The sequence below is a fragment of the Nilaparvata lugens genome, chromosome 3 (assembly GCF_014356525.2).
Source record: "Nilaparvata lugens isolate BPH chromosome 3, ASM1435652v1, whole genome shotgun sequence".
In the NCBI taxonomy this organism is placed as follows: domain Eukaryota; kingdom Metazoa; phylum Arthropoda; class Insecta; order Hemiptera; family Delphacidae; genus Nilaparvata; species Nilaparvata lugens.
Genome location: NC_052506.1, coordinates 96988624 through 97005124, shown reverse-complemented (window position 1 = coordinate 97005124; position 16501 = coordinate 96988624). Strand labels below are relative to the sequence as shown.

Genomic DNA, 16501 nt, shown 5'->3' with positions numbered 1-16501 from the left:
AAAGAGTACCCTTTCGAGCCGCTAACATGGAACTAACAAAGGTGATCAAAAAACAGCTGATCAAAAAACTTTTCATTATTTGTGTTCATTATTCAATGATTAAAACATTTATAATAATATCATCTTATTGTCATTTGAAAGAATAAAAAAGTATAAAATCAACCTCCCACATATTAATTGAACATCATCTTTTAGGTTATTTAGACAAATCAGAATAAAAAAATAAAATTACTTGGACAATTTCCTGATATTCAGATTACCTCAGATTTGCTAGAGCTATCACCTTCCACTTCTGCTTTCGGAAGTGCTTAGTAAACAACTATTCTCATATATATATATATATTGTTTATTTTTGTGTGTGGCGAAAAATAGCATTCGCACCATGGGCAAAAATGTTTTTCCGGCTCTCAATCTTTTCTAGTCCTCAGCCTACGGCCTCGGACTTGAAAACCCATTTCGAACCGGAAAAATCTCATTTTCTGCTCTAGGTGCGAAATATACTATTTCGCCACACTGCACAGAAAGCAGCTGTTTTCCAGTCCCTACATAGATCTGAAAGACATTATTTGCAGATGACTCTTGTCTCACGTCAGAACAGGTTTCTTTCTGGCTAAGGCTGGAAAGAGTACCCTTTCCGGCCACTAAATTTTAAGTGTGCTAAAACAGCTGATCAAAAAACTTTTCATTATTTCAGTTTATTATCCAATAACTAAAACATTTATAATAATATCATCTTATTGTCGGCCTACGGCCTCGGACTTTAATAGTATATTTCGCACCTAGGGTCGAAAATGTACATTTTCCAGCTCGAGATCGCGGTTTTCAAGTTCGAGACGAAGTCGAGAACTTGAAGCGTTCGAGAGCTGGAAAAACATTTTTGCCCGTGTTGCGAACGCTATTTTTCGCCACACCAAAAAAAAACTTCCCAATATATAAGAAATTGGAAAATAAATAAAATTCAAACAGCGTATTTTGATAGTTTGAATCTTGGTTATGACAACTTTCACTGTCAATTAATTTCAATATTACTAATTAATAATTTACAATAGTGACAATATTTTTATACTATTAATATTTCGAATAATTGTTTGAATTTTTATAGCTCGCGCTTTGCGCCTGGTGCAATATCTCATGGATAGATGGATGAATAAAATTTTCATTACTATTTTGAAATAATGTGATTAAAAAATTAATATAATTGCATATTTCACAGTTTTGTCTCAAAATATATCTAAAAAATTGATTGAAATTTAAATTACGGTAACTAATATAAAAAATAGCTAATAAAAGTCGAAATTCATCGACAAAAAAAAATGTCACTGATCGAGGTTTGAACCTAGATCATGTTTGTAATTCACTGAGCTTTGAGTTCTGATGTATTACGCCTTTACGCTCTCGGCCATTGCATATTTTTGATCAAAGAGGCCTGTAAGTCAGGTAACGTATGTAGGCTACTATAATATAGTGTATAGCGGCAAACTTGAAGCCGGTTTGCCGGCATTTTCACAACAAAATATTGCTCTGAAAATAGTTAAATCATAGAGAAAACATTCAAAGATTCAATCTTGAGTGGGCCTAATGTTTTCTCTATATGGTTTGATATTGAAGAAAAATTATCTAAAAGTTTTAATAATGAATTACGGAAAAATTACTAGGAATTTTTCAGTCAAGGCTGAGTTTCACCAGTAGGCTTACCTTAAACTTTAGATCTCTGCTGTATTTTCCTATTATTATTGTTGATTGTATTGCATTAAGAAGTGGAATTCGATAATAAAAAAGAAACAATTATTACTCTACCTCACTTTTAAATATTGAAACAATTATTGTACTTTGATTTCAAATTTGATTCTTCACTTTTAAATACTTGCGATACGTACCTTTCTGACAATGGACAATGCAGCCAACATTATATTGTTGAGGCTATGGAGATATCATCGTATTCTATTGTTTGATATCAAAAACACAATAATAAATATTAAATTATGAAACAGTAATTCATAAAATATATTATAGACATGATACCGCGATTCATGATACATAATTATATAGATTATTACAGTTGTTATGAGATTATCTCTATGATTTTTGTGAGATCAGACACGATCAGCTGTTATTCAAGGTCATTTTACAGCCCTAGGGCCGTAAAGTTTTACCGGCCTGGTCGGAAAACAATCACTTTCGGCCTCCATATGACGCACGTAAACCAGCTCATTACATCCAAGTGTGGCAAAAAACCAATTTCGAGCCGGAAAAGTCTCATTTTCTGCCCTAGGTGCGAAATATACTATTGAGTTGGGATTTCGTTGAGCGTTGTGTGTGTATGTTTATCTGTTTAAAAGTCAAGTCATTTTATTTACTTAGTATTAATGGTATTTATTCACTCATAATTTATGTGTACCTAGTCTGTTTTCTATTCTGTATAATATACTATAATATACTGTATAGTTATATTATATTAAATAAGTTCTACACTTTGTTTTCAAAAGTTTTCTACTCATTTATTATTTATTTTTGTTCTGAATAAGTTAATTTTTTATTTGTTCTCATGGAAATGTATTGTTAGTATGCAAATTGTTATCAATTTGTAATAAAGAATCAATCTATAATATCCACTGACTATAAAGTGGATCTCACAATATTATTTCAGAATGAGTTTCTTAAAAGTATGATTTTGGATACTTCACTTCTGTCAAACTTTATGTCATGAAATCGATGAACCACTTTAGGTAGAATCGGAATAGCATGAAAGAAAATGCTGCTTCAAAAATCTTCTGAACATCTGCTCCAACCGTTATTTTTGATGCAACGGCTGATTGCTGATTGGCTCGTTCGCTTTCGTTGGTTACGTGACGAACACAAGCACAAGCCACAAGGAGTTTCTCTTCTTTTGAGGTTATGGTGTATTCCGTTAAACCGGTTGGAATAGAATATTATTTTATTGGAACCGTAAGTATTTTTTTAAAATGTTTTTCAATCATTTACTTTTTTCAATAATTAATTTTGTATAGAAGCATGCATTACATATTCTAAGTGCTTTAGCTCAAGTCTGTAATCTTTATCCTACTGTAATACTGTTTTCCACGCATGGTTGTCAAATACTCACCGTATCTATTCAACTGGATCATCTAAACTTTATTTATCTAATATTATTATATTAAAAAGTAAGATTAAAATCTTATTTTCTCTTCAATTAACCCATTTTCAATCAACTATATTGTAAATTGGTAAGTTAATCAATAATTATTTGTAACTTCAAGGATTTTGATAATCAATAAGTTGAGCTATATGCAAAATTGCATAGTATTTGTAATACATAATTGTATTTTTATTCAATGTGTTATTCTGATCATGTGCTCACAATAGATACAACAGATTCATTTAAAGAATATAACATTTCTATCGCATACAGCTTAGTATGCATGATTCAGTAAACATTCATAGTTGACCCATTATTGCAATACAGTAGGCTAATTCGAAAAACTAATGATTTTTAGTCACTGCATCATGAGAATAAGTCTTATTGTTTGTTCTCAATAATCTTTAGTTTTAAAATGGGTTAGGTTAGACCCTAAACAATTTTTCTTCAATCACAAACCCCAATATCCAATTGCAACGTTCTATTTTTGTAGTTCATATTGCTTAGCGCTCTAACCCTAATCATACTTTTATTGGACTTGAGTTAGGCATGCTTACTAACGAAGTTATAAGTATAAGGTACCTTGGTGCAAAGGCCGGTTAAATTTTAACCGTGACTAATTTCACAAGAACCAATCAGAGAAGCCGTCTTTTATGTAATGCTTTGAGAATAAATGATGAGTGAATAACCGGCGCATTATTATACTATAGCTAAATAATAATGATAGCCTAATAAACTTTTTGAACAAAAATAAAATAAAATGAACAATGTAACTTGATACTAAGTTAATGCAAATTATATTAAAAATTACATTAATAAATAAATATTGATTTTAAACAAAATTCTAATTAAATAATAAAATGGATAACAATATAAATTTAAAGATAATTATACGGTACTAATTTAATTACAAAATGTATGCTTTAAGAAAAAAATTGTTCATTCTTCTATAAAACAGTGCTTGTTTGTGCTATGAGATGAGTCGTTCAACCAAACTTCCTGTTTTACCTACAAGCTACTTTTGTCAATTTGTGAAAACTTTGGCTTATCAAGTTTAGATCTAGGATTATCAATTGTTGAAAAATTATATAATTGTTTTCATTATTGCAGATCTATTTGTTTATCAATCATGTCGAAGAAACGGTCATTACCCGCGTCTAATAAGAGAAAGAGTGTTGGGCCAACTCCAGCAAAGGTATCCAAAACCAACAATATTTCAGCAGGTAAGCTTATCTTGTTTCTATTTTTCCTTTGATATGTCTTCATCCAACATGATCCTTCACTAAGGAGTTGCCTACTTTATTATTCAGAGAAGTCAAGCAAGTTTTAATAATCAATTTTCAGTGTTAAAAGTAATTATCCTATATAATTAGTTATACTGGTAGTTATTTGATCTATGACATCTTCCTCCACTATTGTTTATTCAATCTAACTTGAAATAATATTATTTTAAAAAAGAAGCCGAAAACTTTCCTTACTGAAAGTGAAGATACTGACATTAGAAAAAAAACAAGTTGGCGATCAAATTACATGTTATGTCACTGTTAGACGAATCCAACCTCAACTAATCAATAGAAATGATAGACCTGTTCTAGCAAAGATTCATTATTTATGTTACAAATGACACTGATTTGATAACAATAGCTATACTTTTACTAACAATTCGCTATGTTTTCAAACTCAATAAAACAACTGGTCAAATGTCCCACTCATTTTCTCACTGATTGTTTAGTGTGACCATATTATGGTAACGCTAGGATAACATTGGTTAATTGCGGCTATTTATTGTCCATCTACTCGTGATGGACAGTAGATGCTTTAACATGAGGGCGCCCCATATAATATATATCAAGTAATCATATCATAGATATCAGTCATAATACAGAGTAACGCAGGGAAATGATAGATTTTTAAGCGATTGTCATTTCCACGGAAAAACTAGTTGAATACTTATGGAAAGACATGTATTCATAATGTCATTCATGAGCGTTCTATCAAAAAGTACGTATTTTCTTTTCAAGATGGCTTCGGAAAGACGTGCTCAGATTTGGAGTTCCCAGCCCGTTATGGTTGAGAAACGGGAAATTTTGAAATAATGTATTTTCACCAATTAATCCAAAAAACTAGTATATTATTAAGGAAAAGTCATGTATTCATCAAACCATTCTTGATTCTACAGTTAGAATTTCAAAATTTACTAGACTTTTTAAAATGCCATAAGGAAGTTGTGGTCTCATACCCCGTTTGCAGTCTGTTATGGAAACTCAGGAATGACAGTGTTGCAAATCTTGGGGAGTGGCAATGATTTTGTTTCGAATGTTTTCCTTCAGTTCATGTAGTGTTGTTGGAAGTGTACTGTGCATCTTTGCCTTAGATATCTCCTCACTGACTCGTTCATGACGTAAAATGTGGTAATGCCGTCAACATATCTCCGTTATTGCGCGTTCCAAATCAGTCCAATAGCAATTAATAAATGGCAATGTGTTCACATGAATTGTGCGAAATTGAGAACGTCTACCAATTCTACAGAGCTGTGAACTATAACATTGAACATTTCTCGTTTCCCTGCGCCACTCAGTTCATCAGATCATAGATATTTTGCCAAGTTTCATCAAAAATTTGATTCCCTATTAGATCTCTGTTAACCCTGTGTTGAACGATCACTTATCTATGATTTGATATATGATCATACAGTATAAATATGACGTTTAGCTCTTAGCTACTGTTCCTCCTGTGTTCTGGGCTTCTGTCTGCAGAGGCCTTCAATCTGTGATGCCGATATTCTTAGAACGGGACCCTTTAAACCTTGAAAATATATGGCCACAAATATTCTGCCAATTAGATTCAATGATTGATCAAGTGAATGAGTGAATCAAGGTTTTTTTCTAATTAACATTCATATTTGCTATGAAGATTTTGGTATCCAAGGTATCAAGTGTCTTTAAAAAATTGATCCGGACATATTCACAAAATTGAAAAAAATGTGTATATAGTTTAATAAATTCACAAAGAATGTTTCATTCTATTAAATATTGACTGTTATGTATTTTTCATAATTTCTTAATAATAGTCTAATTATTAGAATCAGTGGCGTATCCAGAAAAAAATCGGAACAAAGGGGTTCCGGGGGCCCTCCCCCGGAGAATTTTGAAAATGTACCTTCAATTTGGTGCGATTTTACGTAATTTCGACTTGAAAACAAACATTCCATTCAAGTTTTTTTGGTGATCAGTAGGCCACTTATTTCGATTTATACAATATTACAATATAATGAAAATATGGCATTAGATGCTAATTTTTGTGGCTGATCCAGCCACAAAAAAATTCAGGTTCCATTTCGGGGGGGATACATCCCCATATCCCCCCCCCTGGATACGCCACTGGTTAGAATTAATAATATGATTTTCATATCTGTCTAAGAAAAAAACCAAAAATGCATTGTTCTTTTAGTCCAAGACCAAACTCCGCCAAATAGAGATTTGTTTCATTTTCATTAATTAACTTACTTCTCCCAAAATTTCAATTGTTTTATCAATTTGTCCATCATCATAATATTTTGAATGGTAATTCACTTTCAGGGCATATGATAACATCACGATACCTTATGAATGTAGCAAATGAATTTTAAAAATTATGGAGGCATTTTAAGGTCTCCATATAACGTTGCATCCGCTTATGTGGATATCTATGGTCTGTGATATTTTCGTATTCAAAGCTTCAGAATATGTATTAGTATCAGTGAGAATGTTGTATATTTGTGGTAAAATTTGACTTATAAAGTATTTATGTGTGTAGGCCTAAAGTTTTCTGCATGTTTGAAATTATTTCCATCTAGATTATTCAAAAAACTTGATGCACTGTTAGCGTAGGCTCACAACATCAAAGTTCTATAAAAACATAATTTTGCATTGTTTGAATGAACGTATTCTCTGTGTGATTCACTTGAAGATATTCATGTCCACGAATGGCATACTTCTTGTAGACTTATAAATTTCAATCGATATTATGCTTCTAATGTAATTTATTTTATTGGATTATTTCCTTTTTGTTGGCCCTTGTTAGTGCAGTTAATTGCATTTCACCTGCTCGTACATGACAATCCTTCCAATAATTAAAATAATATTGATTAGAAAATTTCCGAAATGAAATTCTTTGTATAGGTTTCACAGGTTGCTTGTATTGTATATTTGTATGTTGCTTATTTCTTACATGAGCATTATCTATTTATTACTTCATTTATCGTAGGCCTAACATATTTTTTATTTAGATAATAATTAAAGTTTCATTAGTTTTCCTATTGTAATTAATGAAATACAGTATATACATTGTCGTAAGTAAAGCGCATGGAATTAAATTCCTACCTGGTTACAAATCACAAATATCAATACATTCTGGAGACTATTTGATGCTTTGGAGAATGTTTTTATTCGGATGGAAAGAAGTACTTGGAAAATAAGTATTCAAGTACTAAAAATAGTATTTAAGTTGAAAATGAGTACTTGAAAAGTATTTTTAAAATATTTTCATGTTCCTCAACAAGGGTTGAAAGGTTTAAAACCTTTCTATGTAAAGCTATGTACATCGATGTTGATCAAGTTGAGTGAGTTTATCTGTTTATTGATTCATGTCCTGTCGTTTAACAAGTAGAAACTATTCTATAAATGATTTGTTGACATTGTGTTTTATATTTTCAGCTTTGTTTGAAGTTCGCAACTACACAAAGAAAGCGGGAGATGTTTTGACATTCGGACAGGGAGATGTGGGCCAGCTTGGGCTCGGAGTGGACATTTTGGAGCGGCTGCGCCCAGCTGTGGTGAATGACGTGGGCAAGATAGTGTCGGTGTGTGCTGGCGGCATGCACACGCTATGTCTCACCGACCAAGGCAAAGTGATGTCGTTCGGATGCAACGACGAAGGCGCTCTGGGTCGGGAGACGAGTGAAGAGGGCAGCGAGACAGAGGCGGGGGCGGTCGACCTGCCTGGCAAGGCGGTGCAGGTAACGGCCGGTGATTCACACTCTGCCGCTCTACTTGACGATGGCAGGGTCTTCGCTTGGGGAGCGTTCAGGGTAAGTCTACAACTATACTCAAGTATTAGTTGTTTTTTGGCGTTTCTATTCCCCTCATCAAATTCCAAATTAAAAATCTAATCCAAGTTATCTCTTGGCAAGTTTATTTATTACAATATCACAAAAAATAACATTACACTTACACATATGCTCTTTCGAGCATGATCGCATATAGGAGTATCGAATACATAACATATACATATTCATGAATCACACATGATACTGAAAAAAATATATATATAGAACATTCTATATAGAACTAAATGTATAATTGAACATTCTATGGCGAAATTAAATAAAATTTATTGAAAGAAAGAATTATTCTTATTGAAAGCTGAAAATATGATACATGGAAATAATTCATATTCATGTATTCTACAATGATGATACTGTTTTTATTCTTTATCTGATTCAATCAATATAGTTTTTTGTTGTAAAATTGTGATAGTGATGGATGAGTTAGTATGATAGTAAAGATTGTATGTATGCTATAATAGAAGAATAACTCTTTATTTGTTGTCGTTGTTGTGGCCAAGTTTGGACAGTTATTACCACTAACCACCATTCTACCAACTACCATTACAACCAGATATAAGTTTATAATCCTTGTTATGAACTAGATACAAGAATGGTTTGATGAAATTAATACCATCTCTATAGGGAGTGGGGTATAAGCTATGGAGCTTTGGAGTATAGGGAGTGGGTGGCATAAGTTATGTCACATCATTATAATTGTTCCATAGGTCTTAAGCCGCTTCCACACTCTTGTCAAGTGCGTCCAAAAAATTACAAGCGCGAGAGTGTGGATGCTTACTATGCCACCGCTCGCCTTCACTTCCCCACCCAAGTTACATAGTGTTGGCCTTTTTGCAAGCGACTTGGCAGGAGTGTGGACTAGACATTACAACGATCAGTGTGTGCATTACAATATTTATACATCTCGTGTTCAAATCAGGAACACTAATAAATATCGTATTACCTGGCTGGCTTAGGTCTGGTGTCAGAGGCTTCAGAACCCACCTGATCAATTTTAGGGCTTCTGGCAACACTTAACATCTGTTATCACGACGCTAAAACAGTTGAAAGTCTGCATTGCACAATCTATATCAAATATGCTGCGAACAATAAAATTTATCATTTCAATAACTCACTATCAATTTTTGTTTTACAGCGGTCAACTACTCTTGTATGGCTGTATGTGTACCAATATCGTACTATATGTATTTGAATAGAATGAATTTGAATTTAATATGTTGGTTCGGTTTCTTATACAGGATTCGCATGGCTCGATGGGTTTGACACTGAACGGTGCCGAAAAGTTTCCGGTTCAGATGCCGTTAGACAGCAAGGTGGTGAAGATCGCATCAGGGGGAGATCACCTGGTGATGTTGACGGCCGACTCACTCGTGTACACGTGCGGCTGTGGCGAGCAGGGCCAACTGGGTCGCCTCTACGAACGAGCCGCTAGTAGAGAGAGTAGGCAAGGCATGAGTGAGTACTCCACTCTTATAATATTGCTGCAATAGTTACTGTTAACCACCTATAATACTACATCAAACATCGAAAATTAGTGCCTGAGAAAAAATTTAAATACAACATAAATAGTTTATTACAAGGCAGAAGGTTAGGTGAATCTAATCGTTAACCAATATGCGTATTCTGCATAATACATATTATTCTGCATGTACAATATTTCTAAACGGGGTTACTTATTTTCTATTGTTGATGTTCATTCATAATGAGTGTGAATACTGTATCATCGAATAAACCATGTAATAGATTCTACTATTTGTTGTTTTGGTGAGTTTTTGGCCGGTTACAGAGCTTGACCGACCGTCAGTGCGTATGTATCATCCTGACCGTACGCATGGATGAATCAGTTTTACACATTCAGAGCTCGACCGACCGTCAGTGCGTATGCACCATCCTGACTATACATCAGTTTTTCTGACTCACAAAATGGACGCCTTTACAGATTGTTTAATTGCAGCTTATTATCTTCGTAAACGAAAGATTAAAAGACGTAGATATCAAGTTCACATGATGGTCGCCCAAAGAGCATTTCAAAGGGAATTTAGTACCATTATATACATCATTGCTTGGGGATGAAGATACATTCAAACTACCTACTATACTACCTACTACAAACTATACATTCTCAACTACCTCAGAATGTCCATAAGAAATTTTGATGAGTTATTTCGAGCTTGTAACACCATTGGGAATACTTGCAGATTTAGATAATATTAATAATATATTATGATTTTTCCAATAAAACATTTAGATATGATTGAAGAAATGTATAGGAAAACTCTGAATGCAAATAACACTATTAATTGAATAATTATTTCATTATGCTATTCAATTCAATATCAGCTGATTATCGGGAGAGGTGTCAGCACATTGGTTATGTTGCGATCGGGTTACTGATCAGTACAGCTCCGAAAGCTTCTATTTGTTTCAATAGCGCGTCAGTCGACCGATGGAACGGATGCGCACGAGCTCGACCGATGGTTTTCGTACGCAGTACGGTCCTGACCGTGCGCATGCGTGCCGTCAGTCCTGCTCTGTACGGATACATGGAATATCTATGGAAAAGACAAGCGCGACTGACGTACGCACTGACGGTCGGTCAAGCTCTGTAACCGGCCTTACTGTTCGTAGTTTTGGTAATTAGTAACAATGGATTGCGTTATAAATAAACTGTTATAGATAAGTAAGATTATTTTCTACAATTCGTCAAATACCCCCAATCAAATACGTTGCAGCTAGTATTCTGCATTCATGATGTGTGTAAATACTGAATCAACGAATGAACTATGAAATAGTTTTTAGTGTTATTTATAGTTTGGGTAACACCGGATATTACGGAAAACTCGGATACTGTTGTAAATAAGTAAGTTTATTTTTTGCAAACTTGATCAAGTACATTGCAGCTAACTCCTTTGTTTATCTATTGCATTATGTAATTAATTTTCTTTCATTACAGATCAGTTACTGTTACCGGCCTTAGTAACTAGTAGACAATTGAAGAAGGTTGACGACATTTGGACTGGAACTTATTGTACATTTTTTAAAGAAAAATCTAGTGATAATATCTATGCGTGCGGTTTAAATAACTATTTCCAATTAGGTGAGTTGATATTCGAATTATATTTTGATTACTTAGTTGCTCGAAAATCATTTTTAAAACGTTTTGCTCCTGAGAATTACAGTTCAATTTGAACTATGTTACACTGAATATGAATTTATTCAATAATGTATTTGATTATTTTCAGATGATCGTTGCGAACTTCATCAAATTGTAATTTGTATCTTATTAAGAAGTCAAGTATAGGGTGTTTCAAAACGAATCACCCAATTTTAAACAGTTATATTTAATTAAAAAATGGTGCACACAAACCACTTTTACATCAAATTACTCACAGAAGTATCGAGTTTATGATGATGTAAGTGTTCTATGTGCCCTCCTTTTGAGGCTCAAACGACATCTAGACGGTAGCCAAATTCATCCCAGACTGTTTGCAAGATGTTTTCTCGGACTGAAGCTACCACTTATTTTGGGTTTTAGCTCCTCAATATCAAGTGGTTAGGGAGGAATAATACGTTAAAGATGGTGTTTATGTTCCTCCCTTAACACTTGATATTGAGGAGCTAAAACCCAGGATAACTGTGCAGTAGCTACAGTCCGAGAAAACATCTTTCGAACAGTCTGGGATGAATTTGGTTTTCGTCTAGATGTCGTTTGAGCCTCAAAAGGAGGGCACATAGAACACTTATAATACATCATCATAAACTAGATACTTGTGTGAGTAATTCGATGTAAAATTGGTGTGCATAATTTTTAAAAATGAATATAACTTTTTAAAATTGTGTCATTCTTTTTGAAACACCCGGTATATTTAAAAATATTTTTAATTCAGTGTGAGCTCGCATGGGTTGTAAATTAAGTTGATAAATTTAAATATTTATTTTATAAAGTTGAAACTACAGTAATATTACAAGATGCAAGATTCTAATACGTCATTACAAAATTGACGTACTATATTAGGATCTTTGAAGCTCTTAGGAGTTGAAATCAACTACATTATTCTTATATTGATCTTCAAGATTAAATATGGAGTTGTAACCGTGCGTATAACTAGACAGGAGACCGAGGTATCACTTTAGGCACCAGATCAAGGAATAAAGAAACCGCATTGAGAACCAATTGTGTTTCAGACCTACGCAATATTCTTGAGTACTTTATCTCCAAGTTCCGAATGAAGTCATCAACTCCTTAGCTAAACAATTATTTTAGATTGACTGATACATATGAAGAATTTTTTTCTGTAAATTAATTCAATACTTGAAATGTGTAAATTAATAAATTTGTTTCCAATTCTTGAGTACTGTACGGTTTATTGATTTGGATCGTAAACTGTCCGTTGCAGGCCTAGGTAAGAAGTTGTCTCAGATTCTTCGTCACTTCCATCCAGTGAAATCTGAACAGTTTTCAACGCATACTTGGCTAACCATAGCTGGAGGACAACATCACACGCTGGCCTTGGACACGGATAATGTCACGTATGTGATCGGCAGACACGAGTATGGCAGACTGGGGTTGGGCGAGACTGGCAAGGACATTGAAGAGCTCACAGTAATCCCCAGCTTGCAGGACAAGAAATGCGTCGAAATCGCTTGTGGCAGCAGCGTATCGTTTGCTGTTACAGATAATGGTAATTTGAAAAATGCTCACTTTTAAATAATATTCTCATATGTTATATAAATCACTGTTGTTTCTCATCAACATTTTACTAGCCGAGAATAGAAGTTGAGGTTTTTTTACTAGTAGTTATTCATGATTATCATAATTATAATTTATCTTCAGCAATAAATTTATTGACCGAACGAAGTAAGGTCTAAGATTCAAGTCGACGGTTTTGCATTTCTCTTTATGATTATAAGTTTATATTTATGATTCGCTTTCACGGGGAACGCTGCAATAGATTTTCATGAAATTTGATAGGTATGTTCCTTTTGAAACTGCGCGTCGACGTATATTCAAGGTTTTTGGAAATTTTGCAATTTAAGGATAATATACAAGGAAAAGGAGTCTCCTTCATACGTCAATATTACCGTTGAAATCAGACTACAGAATAACTCATCATAAATCGGCTGTTGTGTGGACTATTAATTGCATGCAGTGAGGCATGCAATTGATAACTCGAAGTAGCATAGTATTTTCTCCCGACTTTTCTCTGCTTTCAACTTGGTAAGCTTTTGATGATAGTAGCATAGTTGTTTACAAAAAAATATTAACATTGACGATACAACCCAAACAGCCATTAGTAGTTTACACACCGATATCTCGCCGACACGACAGGACAGGACAGAATTAGAGGAGTCTGTGGCTTATAACTGCGCTAGATCTACTGTTCACAGAACTACTAGTTATGTTAGATTTCGTTTGTTGTGATTCTGTCAAGTTTTATATTTCATAATTACAATGCTCTGAAAGTTTGTAAAGAAAATTTTGAAAGTTTCCTTGGAGATTGTAAGATTGAATGCTATTTGTTAACTGTGATTAAATTTATTTGAGGAGATTGACTGGTTTGTTTTTTCAGGTGAAATTTACAGCTGGGGAATGGGCACCAATGGTCAACTGGGAAGCGGAGAAGAGGAAGACTTATACGAACCGAAAAAAGTGGGTGGAAAGCAATTGGAGGGCAAGCGAGTGGTACAGGTGTCTTCCGGTGGACAGCATACCGTTATTCTGACAAACTAGCTATAAAAACCACTAGAATTTACCACCTCATTATGTTTTAGTACATTTAATCAATCAACGTAAAGTACCCTTATTAAAAAACAGTTTTTGTGCCATTGAATTGATTTTATTTTTTGTTATACTGTAACCTGAGATGTATTTTCGCAAGTAAAAATTACAAGTAAATGAGAATTGCCATGTCAAAATTGATATAATTTGGAATCATGTTCAATGTGTATGACTGAATCACGTTCGAATGGTGAATTAATTATTTTTATTAAAATGTTTCTCTATGTGGTGATTATTAAAATCTCTATGTGGATTATCCTTATAATCTCGTGAAGATTATAAACTCTTTTATAAGCATTTTAATTATCCTGTATTTAAGTCTTATTTTACAAATCATAATAGCAATTCTCATCTCAGAATTTGTGTTTTGGTATTATCTTCTTTGAATTTAAACATCTAAACATCTTTTACGTAAATAATAATAATAAGGTATTGTATTATTTATTAGTCACAATCATGATTTCTGTTGTTAATATTAAGTATTTTTTCAGTAGTTTGTAATGAGAATATTAATGATGCTCAATATTGAAAATTATAATTCAACCTGCTTGATTTACAATTCAATTCAAATTTCTTTAATGGCATTTCAACTATAATAACTCTATGAAAGAAACTATTTTATAAAATGTAAGTGAAGTTTAAGGGCATGAACTCAAATGTAGTGACAAAAGAAGGAGGAGGCGACTCAAGAATCTTACAGTGTCTATTCTTTCGCAGTGTACGCACAAGCCATCAAATTAAAATCGAACATTTGACGTCTGAATGGTGATATCAAAACTTACTTATGACTTGATTAACAGCGAATTACTGAAGAATATTCAACTTGGAAATACTTTAATTTGTTTCATTTGGACATTCATGAGAAACTGTAGCGAGTTTGAGGAAATTGTAGTGAGCTGAGATGTCAAATAATTTATGAAGTACCTTGTTATTATATGGTGAAACTGAGAATTGATTGCACAAATTAATATTTTACCTTATACCATAGTAAGATTTATAGTTCACACTGAATAAACATCATTGTTAGTCCATATTATATTATGTTGAGAGTTCACTGGCAATGATCTTTGAAGATGGTTGCCGCGAATACTACAAAGTAATTCTTTTTAATCAGCATTACTTGTAAATATTCTATTAGAAATGGCCTTTTTGAGATGAGTGCAGTATTTTTTAATTTTGTCATTTATCTGAGAAGTTGCATTTCATCTAATTCTTATAAAATTGCTTCTGATTTTCACACTTCAAATACAAATTTATCATCAAGCTTATGATAAGTAGATTATAATGTGAATGTTTATAAAGTTCGCCTTAGTGATAATTTTTCGAATAATAAAAAATTATCTTCAGTTCCTTCTAAGTATCGTCTAATCAAATGTCACGTTTTTATTCTTCACTAATCATTTCTTTGAAAGTAGGAAATCAATTGTTTCTGCAAACCTTCATTGTCATATAATTTTTATTTTTTAGAAGTTGAGACATAAATAAGATTCCTTGATCAATAGCATTCTAATTATTATTAAATTTACTTTTAAGTCTATTATCAAACGGGTATTTATTATTAAATGCCGTAAATTATCATTCTGTTTAATAATATGCTTTAATTTGTTACAACATGAAAGCGAATTTATAGTTGTGTGTGTTTTGTAAGTAAATTTAACAATTTTTTGTTAGTTAACAATAACTGTTTCTACAATATTCTGTTGTGTTCCCTAGTTTTGTCTACCGAGACTTAATTTATTATTTGTACACGAGATGGATTTTATCCAATAACTTAGTGCCTAGTATTTATGTTTAGTTATAAAGTGTTGGTTTGTGTTTTTAACAATGTAAGTTGAATTTTGGTTTTGTTCTGGAACAAATTAAAATAAAATAATTTTTTACAATGTTTGTTGAACTGAATGTAGATATTCTTTTAAAATGTAATATATATTTTAAAAATATTTTTATTCGTGTTATTTAAACACATTTATTCGTTCAAAAAAGACCCTGGCATATTCAATGGTAATTTTTAGATGAATAAAATATTGGTGTTTTTGGTAATAGCGTTTGCCATATTTCGGTCTTTATACTGAAGTAGAGAGTTCTTGAATATTTTTCCTAAACTTGATTTGTTGTAAAACAAAGGTTTTATGAGTCATGACGTAATTTAAACCAAGATTATTATTATTATGTTTGTTTCTGTCCATAATGTGAACCACATTGGATGGGCACAGATAGACAAGTCATTAAAAATGAAAGAATAAGCATGCACTCAAGGCAAGAGCAGGCATCAAGTAAAATACCGCTCCAAAGCAGCACTTTCACAACTGAAAAACTCATTCAGCGCATAAAACGGGTGATCCTCAAGGAACAGCCTCAACTTTCTCCTCAGGCTTGCCAGTGGCAGAGTCCCCGCTGTAATGGGTAGCTTGTTGATGATCTTTGAAACTTTGATAGGTTGTATCTCATCATTTCAAATTATATTCTATATCTGTGTTTGAAG

At 33.0% G+C, this 16501-nt stretch overlaps 1 protein-coding gene across 1 annotated transcript; it reads left to right on the top strand.

Moving 5' to 3' along the window:
- The first annotated feature begins 2791 nt into the window (after nucleotides 1-2791).
- LOC111050010 (regulator of chromosome condensation) lies at nucleotides 2792-15959 on the top strand. Its single transcript, XM_039425208.1, has 7 exons — nucleotides 2792-2946; nucleotides 4247-4359; nucleotides 7831-8204; nucleotides 9479-9695; nucleotides 11194-11337; nucleotides 12638-12922; nucleotides 13811-15959. Exons 2-7 carry the CDS (start codon nucleotides 4266-4268, stop codon nucleotides 13969-13971), a joined length of 1275 nt encoding a protein of 424 aa, XP_039281142.1. The 5' UTR covers nucleotides 2792-2946; nucleotides 4247-4265; the 3' UTR covers nucleotides 13972-15959.
- Nucleotides 15960-16501: the final 542 nt, after the last annotated feature.